We start from the raw sequence: 15,020 nt of genomic DNA, 5'->3' as shown, positions 1-15,020 counted from the left end.
CACAATATTGATTCTTCCAATCCAAGAATATCTCTCCATCTGTTGGTATCATCTTTAATTTCTTTCATCAGTGTCTTATAGTTTTCTGCACACAGGTCTTTTATCTCCCTAGGTAGGTTTATTCCTAGGTATCTTATTCTTTTTGTTGCAATGGTAAGTGGGAGTGTTTCCTTAATTTCTCTTTCTGATCTTTTGTTGTTAGTGTATAGGAATGCAAGAGATTTCTGTGCATTAATTTTGTATCCTCCAAATTTACCAGGTTCATTGATTAGCTCTAGTAGTTTTCTGATGACATCTTTAGGATTCTCTATGTATAGTATCATGTCATCTGCAAACAGTGACAGTTTTACTTCTTCTTTTCCAATTTGTATTCATTTTATTTCTTTTTCTTCTTTGATTGCTGTGGCTAGGACTTCCAAAACTATGTTGAATAATAGTGGTGAGAGTGGATATCCTTGTCTTTTTCCTGATCTTAGAGGAAATACTTTCAGTTTTTCACGATTGAGAGTGATGTTTGCTGCAGGTTTGTCGTGTATGGCCTTTATTTTGTTGACGTAGGTTCCCTCTATGCCCACTTTCTGGAGACTTTTTATCATAAATGGGTGTTGAATTCTGTCAAAAGCTTTTTCTGCATCTATTGAGATGATCATATGGTTTTTATTCTTCAGTTTGTTAATATGGTGTGTCACATTGATTGATTTGCCTATATTGAAGAATCCTTGCATCTCTGGGATAAAACCCACTTGATCATGGTGTATGAGCCTTTTAATGTGTTGTTGGATTCTGTCTGCAACTATTTTGTTGAGGATTTTTGCATCTATATTCATCAGTGATATTGGTCTGTAATTTTCTTCTTTTGTAGTATCTTTGTTTGGTTTTGGTATCAGGGTGATGGTGGCCTCACAGAGTGAGTTTGGGTGTTTTCCTTCCTCTGCAATTTTTGGGAAGAGTTTGAAAAGGATGGGTGTTGGCTCTTCTCTAAATGTTCGATAGAATTCACCTGTGAAGCCATCTGGTCCTGGACTTCTGTTTGTTGGAAGATTTTATTTTATTTTATTTTATTTTATCTTGCGGTACAGGGGCCTCTCACTGTTCTGGCCTCTCCTGTTGCAGAGCACAGGCTCCAGACACGCAGGCTCAGTGGCCATGAATCACGGGCCCAGCCACTCTGCAGCATGTGGGATCTTCCCAGACAGGGGCACCAACCCGTGTACACAGCATCAGCAGGCGGACTCTCAACCACTGTGCCACCAGGAAAGCCCTTGTTGGAAGATTTTTAATCATAATTTCAATTTATTTACTTGTGATTGTTCTGTTCATATTTTCTGTTTCTTCCTGGTTCAGTCATGGAAGGTTATACCTTTCTAAATTTCTTCCAGGTTGTCCATTTTATCGGCATAGAGTTGCTTGTAGTAGTCTCTTAGGATGCTTTGTATTTATGTGGTGTCTGTTGTAACTTCTCCTTTTTCATTTCTAATTTTATTGATTTGATTCCTCTCCCTCTTTTTCTTGATGAGTCTGGCTACTGGTTTATCAATTTTGTTTATCTTCTCAAAGAACCAGCTTTTAGTTTTATTGATCTTTGCTATTGTTTTCTTTGTTTCTATTTCATTTATTTCTGCTCTGATCTTTATGATTTCTTTCCTTCTGCTAACTTTGGTTTTTGTTTGGTCTTCTTTCTCTAGTCCCTTTAGGTGTAAGGTTAGATTGTTTATGTGAAATTTTTCTTGTTTCTTGAGGTAGGCTTGTATAGCTATAAACTTCCCTCTTAGAACTGCTTTTGCTGCATCCCATAGGTTTTCGATCGTCGTGTTTTCATTGTCATTTGTCTCTAGGTTTTTTTTTTTTTGTGGTATGTGGGTCTCTCACTGTTGCAGTCTCTCCCATTGAGGAGCTCCGGTCGCGCAGGCTCAGCGGCCATGGCTCACGGGCCCAGCCGTTCCGTGGCATGTGGGATCCTCCCGGACTGGGGCATGAACCTGTGTCCCCTGCATCAGCAGGTGGACTCTCAACCACTGCGCCAACAGGGAAGCCCACTAGGTATTTTTTGATTTCCTCTTTGATTTCTTCAGTGATCTCTTGGTTATTTAGTAACATATTGTTTAGCCTCCATGTGTCTGTGTTTTTTTCAATTTTTCCCCTGTCATTGATTTCTAATCTCATAGCATTGTGGTCAGAAAAGATGCTTGATATGATTTCAACTTTCTTAAATTTACTGAGGCTTGACTTGTGACCCAAGATGTGATCTACCCTGGAGAATGTTCCATTCGCACTTGAGAAGAAAGTGTAATCTGCTGTTTTTGGATGGAATGTCCTATAAATATCAATTCAATCTATCTGGTCTACTGTGTCATTTAAAGCTTGTGTTTCCTTTTTAATTTTCTGTTTGGATGATCTGTCCATTGGTCTAAGTGAGATATTAAAGTCCCCCACTATTATTGTGTTACTGTTGACTTCCTCTTTTAGAGCTGTAGGCAGTTGTCTTATGTATTGAGGTGCTCCTATGTTGGGTGCATATATATTTATAATTGCTATATCTTCTTGGATTGATCCCTTGATCATTATGTAGTGTCCTTCCTTGTCTCTTGTAACATTCTTTATTTTAAAGTCTATTTTATCTGATATGAGTATTGCTACTCCAGCTTTCTTTTGATTTCCATCTGCATGAATTTCTTTTTCCATCCCCTTACTTTCAGTCTGTATGTGTCCCTAGGTCTGAATTGGGTCTCTTGTAGACAGTATATATATGGGTCTTGTTTTTTATCCATTCAGTAAGCCTGTGTGTTTTGGTTGGAGCATTTAATCCATTCACATTTAAGGTAATTATCGATATGTATGTTACTGTTACCATTTTCTTAATTTTTTGGGTTTGTTTTTGTAGGTCCTTTCCTCCTCTTGTGTTTTCCACTTAGAGAAGTTCCTTTAGCATTTGTTGTAGAGCTGGTTTGGTGGTGCTGAATTCTCTTAGCTTTTGCTTGTCTGTAAAGCTATTGATTTCTCCATCGAATATGAACGAGATCCTTGCTGGGTACAGTAATCTTGGTTGTAGGTTCTTCCTTTTCATCACTTTAAGTATATCATGCCACTCCCTTCTGGCTTGTAGAGTTTCTGCTGAGAAATCAGCTGTTAACCTTATGGGCGTTCCCTTGTATGTTTTTTGTCATTTTTCTCTTGCTGCTTTCAGTAATTTTTCTTTGTCTTTATTTTTTGCCAATTTGATTACTATGTGTCTCAGCGTGTTTCTCCTTAGGTTTATCCTGTATGGGACTCTCTGTGCTTCCTGGTTTTGGGTGGCTATTTCCTTTCCCATGTTAGGGAAGTTTTTGACTATAATCTCTTCAAATATTTTCTGGGGTCCTTTCTCTCTTCTCCCTCTGGGACCCCTATAATGTGAATGTTGTTGCATTTAATGTTGTCCCAGAGGTCTCTTAGGCTGTCTTCATTGCTTTTCATTCTTTTTTCTTTATTCTGTTCTGCAGCAGTGAATTCCACCATTCTGTCTTCCAGGTCACTTATCTGTTCTTCTGCCTCAGTTATTCTGTTATTGATTCCTTCTAGTGTATTTTTCATTTCAGTTATTGTATTGTTCATCTCTGTTTCTTTGTTCTTTAGTTCTTCTAGATCTTTGTTAAACATTTCTTGCATCTTCTCAATCTTTGCCTCCATTCTTTTTCCGAGGTCCTGGATCATCTTCACTATCATTATTCTGAATTCTTTTTCTGGAAGATTGCCTATCTCCACTTCATTTAGTTGTTTTTCTGGGGTTTTATCTTGTTCCTTCATCTGTTACATAGCCCTTCTGCCTTTTCATCTTGTCTCTCTTCTGTGAATGTGGCTTTTGTTCCATAGGCTGCAGGATTGTAGCTCTTCTTGCTTCTGTGTGCTGCCAGTTTTTACATGGCCATCAAGCTAAGCATTATTTTTACACTTTTAAAAGGTTCAAAAATTAAAAGAAGAATAACATTTCATGGTACCTGAAAATGTCAGTTGTCCATAACAGTTTTGATGTAGCACAGACACATCCATTCAGTTACATATTGTCTTTGGCTGCTTTCTTACTACAACAACAGCAGAATTGAATAGTTACAAAAAGCTCTGTATGCCTCACAAAGCCTAAAATATTTACCATGTGGCCCTTTGCAGGGAAAAACTGCTGACTTCTGTTCCATAAGAAATAATGTCTTACAAAGGTTCTAAAGTCAACATGTAAGGGAAATCCTTGAAACTCATAAATTTCAGTACTATTGACCCTCAACAGTTCAGCACAGCTAGATTTTCTCTTTTTTTTCTTCTTTTATTTTTGGCTGCATTGGGTCTTCATTGCTGTGCATGGGTGGTGAGCGGGAGATCCTCTTGTTGTGGAATTCAGTCTCTAGGCGCATGGGCTTCAGTAGTTGTGGCTCGCAGTTTCTAGAGTGCAGGCTCAGTAGTTGTGGTGCACGGGCTTAACTACTTCACAGCATATAGGATCTTCCTGGACCAGGGATCCAACCCGTGTCCCCTGCATGGGCAGGCAGATTCTTAACCACTGTGCTTCCAGGGAAGTCCCCAGCACAGCTACTTTTTCATCCAGCATTGAAACAAATCGTTATTTCTTAAGTTGAATACCAGATTAAAAAGTGGATATATATATCTATGAACTCTGTATACTATGCATATGAAAAATGCATGGTCTGTCTCTCAACATTAAAATCACACTCAACAAGGTGCTATACTCACTAGGAGAGACACATAGCAAGTGAAACCAACTGAGAGAATTGCTGACTCTTTTTTCCCATCAACCCCAAGCATATAGAGTCATTGAGTAGAAACTCAGGTGAATCACATGCAACTCATTCGTTTGTATTCATTCTCTCTCTCTGTCTCTCTTTCCCACCCTCTTGCTTTCTTCATTTTATTTTATTTTACTATTTATTTTTATAAGAGGGATCACTGAGTATACATAGTAGAAGCCAAGTGAGTTAAATGAATGTTTGAAGCAGCTCCACTACACATATTGAAGAGTTATGAGTAGTGTATCTTATGAATTGAAAAGTAAAATTATCTATGCTTTCTTATATTTTTCTGAGCTTTCCCGTTTGTATACAATGAGCAGGTTTTATTTTTGTACTTGGAAAAAAAGCCAAATGCTTTCTGTAATAGCCAAAAATAAAGATTCCCCTTTATCTGAAACAGAGAAAACAAACACTTCACCTTTGGATCTTTTGTACAAAACTTCATGATATCTCTCCAATGTCTGTCTACTGTCTGAAACTGACGCCCTTCTTCTGGCATCTGTTGCATGATATCCTCAGAACAAAAAATGGGCTCCAAGTACAGCCAATGAGCTTGTACTTTTAACCATTCATCAATTGTTTCTTGTATTCGAATCAAACGGTCCTCCCAGGCCTTAATGAAAAGCATAGTATTCTAAGTTCCAGTTATTAAAGAAAACCCATAACTTATAGCAAGGAATATGTATTTTAAATTTATTGTTATTTTTGAATCAATGCAAAACAGCTCAAAGTCACTTATACTGTCTCACATGGGCTTTGAAAAACTCTAGGAGGTCTGAAATTTTCCTAAATCATTGGAACTCACAATTGCAAATGACTATAGTTATTTAGACCAATTTCCTAATCTCTAGGTGAACTGTCCCATGTCCAAAAAGCATACAGGAATACATCCTGCTCTACACCAGTAGCTATCAACCTAGGGGCTATTTTGCTCCCACCCCAAAGGACATTTGACAATGTCTGGAGGCATTTTCATTTGTCACAACTGGTGGGGTGAGATTTCTACTAATATCTAGTGGGTAGAGGCCATGGACACTGCTAAACTTCCTACAATATACAGGACAGCCCCCACAACAAAGAATTATCTAGCCTCAAATGTCATTAGAACCAGGTTGAGAAACCGTGCTGTACATCAATGTATTTGGGGGGGAAATCTTCCTTATTGTCACATCTCCTAGAATCCATAAGGTATTTCATTAGCCAAAGATCATTCATATAATCTCTTTGTTTCTTAAATATATGGCCTAAGGTCCTATATATCAAGAGATTGGCCTCATATTTTTGTTTTAAAAGCTCTAAGAGAGGTTTCAAACTTGTCTTGTAAATTCTCCTTTGTTAAACAAGAAATATCTGCAAAAGCATAACTTCTTACTAGGAAAGGGTAGGTCAGCCTGATTCAAGGGAAAATGTGCAGCTTCATGTCTTTTTGGAAGAACACAACTCTTTGTCTTCTCCAAATATTGAAAGCCAAGGTGTTCTATAAATACACTATTTATACTTAAATTAAAACCAAACTGCCTTTTTTGAATTCCAGGTTTGTCGTTTATTAGCTGCGTGAACTTGGGTAACTTACCTATCCCTCTATGCCTTGGTTCCCTTAACTATGACTACTGATAATAACAGTGCCTACCCTGAGGGTTGGCTATGGGGATTAAATGGGTTAATAAATGTAAAACCCCTAGAGTAGTATCTGGCACACATTTAGAAGTCAATAAATATCAGGGGAAAAATCCACTTGCTGTTGATCTTTTCACCATTTTATATAGTCTCCAGTTTGAATTTTGATACTACCTATAAAACTATTAGTTATTATAATTTACTTGCTTTGTGTACTTACCCACATCAACTATAAGGACATTAAATAATTTTACAGTCTCAAATATCATTTGTTTTTGTCAAGTGGACAATATTTCATTAAGTATTCTAAAAGACCCTCAAGTTATTTGTTCCCAAATATAAAGTATAGTATATAGAACTTCACTACAATTTATGAGAATATAGCATGAACTGTTGGTAGGAATGTAAATTGATACAGCCACTGTGGAGAACAGTATGGAGGTTCCTTAAAAAACTAAAAGTAGAACTACCATACGACCCAGCAATCCCACTACTGGGCATATACCCTGAGAAAACCACAATTCAAAAAGAGTCATGTACCACAATGTTCACTGCAGCTCTATTTACAATAGCCAGGACATGGAAGCAACCTCAGTGTCCACTGAAAGATGAATGCGTAAAGAAGATATGGCATATATATACAATGGAATATTACTCAGCCATAAAAAGAAACAAAATTTAGTTATTTGTAGTGAGGTGGATGGACCTAGAGACTGTCATATAGAGTGAAGTAAGTCAGAAAGAGAAAAACAAATACCGTATGCTAACACATATATATGGAATCTAAAAAAAAAAGAAAAGAAAAAATGATTCTGAAGAACCCAGGGGCAGGACAGGTATAAAGACACAGACGTAGAGAATGGACTTGAGAACATGGGGAGGGGGAAGGGTAAGATGGTATGAAGTGAGAGAGTGGCATGGACATATATATATATACACTACCAAATGTAAAACAGGTAGCTAGTGGGAAACAGCCACATAGCACAGGGAGTTTTGTGCTTTGTGTCCATCTAGAGGGATGGAATAGGGAGAGTGGGAGGGAGATGCAAGAGGGAGGAGATATGGGGATATATGTATATGTATAGCTGATTCACTTTGTTATAAAGCAGAAACTAACACACCATTGTAAAGCAATTATACTCCAATAAAGATGTTACAAAAAAAGAAAGAAGATTAGCATCAACTTGAAACAATCTTTAAATGAGAATTTATTCATTGCCCTTTGAAGAAAATATTTCTTTTAATTCAGAGTGTAAAATTCATGTTTTGTCTTATCTGCTATTGAATTCTATAAAAAAAGTAAGAAATGTCCAAAGTATTTTGTTTTATAACATAACACTCCTGCATAAACTCAAAATTATTATATTGGTTCTTTCACTTTAATACCATTTCTTTATAGCACCACCAGTGTTGAAAATTTATTTCTTCTTTTCTCCTCCATGTTCAAGACCATTTTCCTGCCTCACAACCACTAAATAATGACAGCAGCTATTCTTTAACTGCTCAACCAACCATTTTGCACAATTATATTTATTAAAATAACCAGATTGATTTTCTGCCTATAAGAAAAGACATTTTGAAAACTTTATGTTTCTCGGTCAAAGATTATGTCAATAAAATACTCAGTAAAGTGGAATAAAAAAAGAATATAGTATGAAACAGGGTCTAGGCTGTCTACAGTTAGATTAAATAATACCTTTTTCCTTCCAAATCTATCACTGTCACTGGAGAAGATTTTTCTTAATAAAAATATCATTTGTTCTTTTAAAAATCATTAGAGTTAATGGCTCATCTGTTCTATATATTTTCACATTAATTTTAAGTTACCTGTTTCTATATTTCACCAAAGCTATCCAACAAACTGACTTATTTTCACAAGAGCATATATGTAATAAGATTGCAGTTTTTATAAATGACCAGGAGTTGACTATCATATTTAACATACCTTGATCTCCTTTTCAAATGGTTTGATGAAAGGTGAGCCTCTCATTGTCTGCGTTTTTATAATTTGATCATCAAGGAGAGCCTGAATTTCGTCTACTGAAGAAAGAATACAGACTCCAGTATCACGATATAGACTTATATGAAAAGCAATATCATCCCAAGTTCCCATCATTGTATTCATGGATTTCTCTAATGAAAATTCCTAAATGAGAAAAAGAAGAAAGAATTTAGTGCATTACACAGCAATTTTTGTAAGGTAATCTGCAATTGTCTGTAAGTTAGAAAAGTTTTTAAACAATTAAAAAATTCCTATGGAAAATGACAATGTAGTTTTTAAAAATTCACTTGCTCTGAAAACTACTGCTATCAGTATTAAAATAGACAGCAGAATGAAAGACCTGATGGATTTTCCCTGAAGTGGCTTTTCTGCAGTCTATAGTCTGAAGACGTTTTCAGTGTATTTTGAGAACACTAGACGGCCTTACTTACTCTGCTAGAATACACACACATCACATGCCACACACACATGCATCTATTTCCATTCTTAATGGAGCAATTATATATCAAGACTAGCATATCATCCATGCATATCAGAATGTGGCAGAATTAACAAGAGGTCAAAGGAACCATTTCTACTCTGGATTCGGGACAAGGAAATCATAGAGAAGCAGACACTTTGTGGGGAAAAATAAGAGTGGTCTTCTACCACTTTACCCCATCTCCTCCCACTGCTAGCCAGTACTATACATTCAACCACAACAAAAACTATGATTATTTGATTAACAAACTCATCAAATAAAGTATTTCAGTTGATCTTCATATTTACCTTGCTTGCACCCGCACTTATAACTTCAAATTTTTCCAAGTATGGTGTAAGGTTTAATTTTAAAACTTTCCTCATTGTAGTTCCAGAGTCTGGAGTTAAGTCATAGCCTACAATTTCTGATAATTGCTTCCAGTGACGTGTTCTCATTCCTGGATTGCATAGGATGGAGACAGTAGGGATGTATTCCTAATGGTGAAAATAGAAACAATAATGAGTCACTCATTTGAATTCCATACACATACACTTGAAATTAGGTAATATACTTAATGAGTCCAATCAAAATCCCAATTAGATTTGGAAGGGGAGAAAAAGTAATAAAATTATTCTAAAGTTCATCTGCACAAACAAACATGTAGAAATAGCCAGGAAAACTATAAGAGTAAGAAAAAGGGGGGATATAAATGTTCTATAAGATATTAAAGTATATGATAAAACTACAGTAATTAAAACTGTCATATTATTATTATGGAAATACAAAGTTAAGTTTATTCTATATATTATATGGAGAAAAATATAGTACAACACAACATAATATAATATATAGTTATAAACTCACACACAAAACATAAATGGCAAAAAGCCTGAAACAAAATGCCAAAGTGTAACTGTTTGGAAATAAAAATTAAATATCCAGCAAAAACACTTAGTTCATCACTTTTTTTTTTTTTTTTTTTTTGCGGTAAGTGGGCCTCTCACTGTTGTGACCTCTCCCATTGCGGAGCACAGGCTCCGGACATGAAGGCTCAGCGGCCATGGCTCACGGACCCAGTCGCTTCACGGCATGTGGGATCCTCCTGGACCGTGGCATGAACCCATGTCCCCTGCATCGGCAGGCAGACTCTTAACCACTGCACCACCAAGGAAGCCCAGTTCATCACTTTTGATACTGACATTATAACACTTCCTTTAAAATTAGGAACAAGATAAGCATACCCATTATTAATACTTCTAATCAACACTGTATTGAGTGTCTCAGCCACTGAGATAATATAAATAAATAAAAGATATGGGGGAGGAGGGGGATCAAGATGCCAGAATCGCAAGACCCTGAATTCACCTCCTCCTATGAGCACAGCACAAAATTATAACTACTTTATAGAGCAACTATCTATGAGAATGACCTGAAGAGTAGCAGAAAAGATTTTCCACAATGACAGATATAAAGGAGTGACAATAAGATGGGTAGGGGAGTGGAGATGCAATCTTGTCAGGAGCCAAACTCTAAGGTTGGTGACACACAAATGAAAAGGACATCACCACTGCAGAGGTCCTCTCCGAGGAGCAAGGGGTCTGAGACCCACGTTAGCCTCCCCATCCTGGAGGTCTTGCACTGGGAAGACAAGCCCCCAGAATGTCTGGCTTCGAAAACCAGTGGGGATTCCATTCAGGAGAGATGGAGGGCTAAAGGAAAAAGATTCCACTCTTAAAGGGCACAGGCAAAATCTTACATGGTCCAAGTCCCAGCAAAAAGACAGTAGTTTGAAAGTCACCTGTGTCAGACCCACTTGCTGATCTTGGAGAGCCTACCAGAGAGGCAGGAGGCCTCTGGGACTCCCCCTGGGGATGGAGATGCTGGTGGCAGCCATTTTTGGGATCTTGTTCTATTGGACTGACTCCAGCACTGGCAAGCACCATTTAGAAATCCTCCCTCTAGCCTATTAGTGCTGGGGGCTTGCCCTGTGCACCAGAGGGCCCACAGCAATTCTGCACCACCAGGCCACATAGTCAAATGCACAGGGATCCTACCCCACCTACCTGTGGTCCCGAAGAGGGTGCATTGCCCAGCTACACAGTCAGCCTCACCAGGAGACTGCCCTGCCCACCAGGGCACCCACAACAACTGCATGAGTCAGAGCATCACAGCCAGACAGGCCAAGGGCCAGCCCCACCAACCAATATGCCATCAACAGTTAGCTCTTCCACAACAGAAGGGAGCATGCAACATGAATAGAGGACACCCCTGGAGCATAAGGTCTAGTAGCCAGGAGGGAGTGTGCTGCTGAGCTCATAGGATGTCTCCTATATAATGTCACTTCTCCAAGATCAAGAGACATAACAGTCCTATCCAATATATAGAAATAAACATAGGGAATTAGGTAAAATGAGGAGGCAAGAGGAATATGTTCCAAACAAAGGAACAAGACAAAATCTCAGAAAAAGAACTAAATTAAATGCAAATAAGCAATCTACTCAATAATGAGTTCAAGGTAATAATCATAAAGATGCTCACTGAACTCAGAAGAATGGATGAACACAGAATTTTAACTAAGAGTTAGAAAACATAAAGAAGAACAAATCAGAGCTAAATAATACATTAACTGAAATGAAAAATACACTAGAAGGAGTCTACAGCAGATAGAATAATATAGAAGAAGAGATCAGTGATCTGGAGGACAGAGTGTTAGACATAATCCAAGCTGAACAGAAAAAAAGAAAAATGAATTTTAAAAAATGAGTATAGTTTAAGAGACTTCTGAGACAATATCAAGTGTACTCACTTTCATGTTATAGGGGTCCCAGAAGGGGAAAATTGAGAGAAAGGAGCAGAGAACTTATCTGAGGAAACATTAACTGAAAACTTCCCTAACCTAGAGAAGGAAACAAACATCCTGCTCTAGGAAGCACAGAGAATCCCAAACAAGATGAACCTAAACAGGTACCCACTGAGACACATTATAATTAAAATGACAAAAATTAAAGATAAAGAGAGAACCTGAAAAGCAGCAAGAGAAAAGCAATTAGTTATGTACTGTATAAGGGAACTCCCATAAGACTATGAGCAGACTTTTCAGCAGGAACTTTGCAGGCCAGAAGGAAGTGGAACAATATATTCAAAATGATGAAAGGAAAAAAACTACAACCAAGAATAATTTACCTGGCAAGGTTATCTTTCAGATTTATCTTTATCTCTGAAGGAGAGATAAAGAGTTTTACAGACAAGCAAAAAGAGTTTATCACCACCAAACAGACGTTACAAGAAGTGTTAAAGGGACTTCTTAAAGGAAAAGGAAAAGGCCAAAACTAGAAATTAAAAAATATGAAAGGAAAAATCTCACTGGTAAAGGCAAACATAGAGTAAAAATACTGGATCAACCACTTATAAATCTAGTAGGAATGTTAAAAGACAAAAGTAGTAAAAATCATCTATATCTACAAAGTAGTTATGGCAAAAATTAAAAGATGTAAAATATGATATCAAAAGCATAAAACACTTGGAGGGTTAGTAAAAATGTAAGGTGTTCAAACTTAAGAAATCAACTTAAAATAGACACCTATTTGTTGTTATATAGGAACTTCCTGGTAACCACAAACCAGAAACGTATAACAGATACACACAAAAAGAGAGAATCATTGGGTCACTGAAAAACTCAAGTAGAAAATTTAAAAATACCTTGAGACAAATGAAAACATAACATTCCAAAATCTATGGGACACAGTAAAAGCAGTTCTAAGAGGAGAGGTTATAGCAAACAAGCCCATCTCAGGAAACAAGAAAATTCTCAAACAGTCTAAACTTACCCTGAAGGAACTAGGAGAAGAAAAACAAACAAAACCCAAAGATAGTAGCAGGAAGGAAATAATAAAGACCAGAGTGGAAATAAATAAAATAGAAACTAAAAAGAAAAAAGAAAAGATCAGTGAAACTAAGAGCTGGTACTTTTAAAAGATAAACAAAATTGATAAACCTTTAACCAGACTCATTAAGAAAAAAAAAAAGAGGGCCAAATAAATAAAATCAGAAATGAATGAGAAGTTACAACTGACACCATTGAAATACAAAGGATCCATAAGAGACTACACAAACAATTACACACCACTAAAATAGACAACCTAGAAAAAAATTAATAAATTCCTAGAAATGTAAAATCTTCCAAGACCAAATCAGGAAAAAACAGAAAATACGAATAAACTGATTACCAGGAATGAAATTGAATTAATAATAAAAAATGCCTAAAAAAGAAAAGTCCAGGCCAGATGGCTTCACAGGTGAATTCTATCAAACAATTAAAGAAGGATTGCCTTTCCTGAAACTATTCCAAAAAATTTGCTGAGAAAGGAATGCTTCCAAACTCATACTACAAGATCAGCACCACCTGGATACCAAAATCAAAGACAACACAAAAAAAGAAAATTATAGGCAAACATCACTGATGAACATAGATGCAAAAATCCTCAACAAAATATTAGCAAACTGAATTCAACAATTAATTAAAAGAATCATACATCATGATCAAGTGGGATTTATCCCAAGGATACATAGATGGTTCAATATCTGCAAATCAATCAATGTGATACACCATATGAAAAAATACAAATCATATGATTATCTCAATAGATGCAGAAAAAGCTTTTGACAAAATTCGACATCTTTTTATAATAAAAACTCTCAACAAAGTGGGTATAGAGGGATAATAACTCAACATATTAAAGGTCATATGACAGGCCCACAGATAACATCATACTCAACGGTGAAGAGCTGAAAATATTTCCTCTAAGTTCAGGAACAAGACAAGGCTGCTCATTCTCACTGCTTTTATTCAACATAGTATAGGAAGTCCTAGCCTCAGCAATCAGACAAGAAAAAGAAATAAAAGGAATCCAAATTGGAACAGAAGGAATAAAACTGTCACTATTTGCAGATGACATGATAATGACATAGAAAATCCTAAACATGCCACCAATAAACTAATAGAACTTATCAATGAATTCATTAAAGTTACAGGATACCAAATTAACATACAGAAATAGGTTGCATTTCCATACACTAACAATGAACTATCAGGAAGGGAATTTAAGAAAATTAATTTAAAATTAAAATTAATTTAAGAAAATAACCCCACTTATGATCATACAAAAAAGAATAAAACCCCTGAGAATAAATCTACACAAACAGGTGGAAAGATACACCATGCTCATAGATTGGAAGAATTAGTATTTTTTAAATAACTATGTCCCCCAAGGCAATCTAGATTTAATGCAATCCCTATCAAAATACCAACAGGGATTTTCACAGAATTAGAACAAATAATTCTAAAATTTGTATGAAAATACAAAAGATTCTGAAGAGCCAAAACAATCTTGAGAAGGAAGAACAAAGCTGAAGGTATCAGGGTTTCCCTGGTGGCACAGTGGTTAAGAGTCTGCCTGCCAATGCAGGGGACATGAGTTCAAGCCCTGGTCTAGGAAAATCCCAAATGCCATGGAGCAACTAAGCCCATGTGCCACAACTCCTGAAGCCTGCATGCTTAGAGCCTGTGCTCCCCAACAAGAGAAGCCACGGCAATGAGAAGCCCACACACTGCAATGAAGAGTAACCCCTGCTTGCCGCAACTACAGAAAGCCCGCGTGCAGCAATGAAGACCAAAATAAAACACAGCCAAAAATACAGAAAAAAAAAAAAAAAGCTGAAGGTATCATGTTCCCTGATTTCAAACTATACTACAATGATACAGTAATCAAAACAATATTATACTGGCACAAAAACAGACACATAGATCAACGGATCAGAATAGAGAGCCCAGAAAAATAAATCCGCACACTTCTGATCAATTAATCTATATTTAATAAGCGACTTGTATCTAGAATATATAAAGATTTTGTACAACTGAATAAAAAGAGATAAGTAACCCAATTTAAAAATGGGCAAAGGATCTGAACACACACTTCTCCATAGAAAACATAGAAATGGCCAATATGCATATGAAAAGATGCTCAGCATTATTAGTTATCAGGTAAATGCAAATCAAAACCACAATGAGACACCTCTTCACACACATTGGGATGGCCATAATCAAAAAGATGGACAGGGCTTCCCTGGTGGCACAGTGGTTGAGAGTCTGCCTGCCGATGCAGTGGAC

The 15,020-nt window shown here is 36.7% G+C and overlaps 1 protein-coding gene across 1 annotated transcript in view; it reads right to left on the bottom strand.

Annotated features, from left to right (window-relative positions):
• Positions 1–15,020, bottom strand: part of DNAH12 (dynein axonemal heavy chain 12) — a 215,940-nt gene that overhangs the window by 125,254 nt on the left and 75,666 nt on the right. Inside the window, exons 17-19 of the mRNA XM_065885861.1 lie at positions 9,163–9,348; positions 8,338–8,538; positions 5,194–5,388 (exon numbers count right to left, since the gene is read on the bottom strand). Of these exons, the coding sequence (XP_065741933.1) occupies positions 5,194–5,388; positions 8,338–8,538; positions 9,163–9,348 (582 nt within the window). The remainder of the gene's footprint in view (positions 1–5,193; positions 5,389–8,337; positions 8,539–9,162; positions 9,349–15,020) is intronic.

This window comes from Phocoena phocoena, chromosome 10 (genome assembly GCF_963924675.1).
Source record: "Phocoena phocoena chromosome 10, mPhoPho1.1, whole genome shotgun sequence".
NCBI classification, from domain to species: domain Eukaryota; kingdom Metazoa; phylum Chordata; class Mammalia; order Artiodactyla; family Phocoenidae; genus Phocoena; species Phocoena phocoena.
This window is presented reverse-complemented; position numbering and strand designations above follow the sequence as displayed.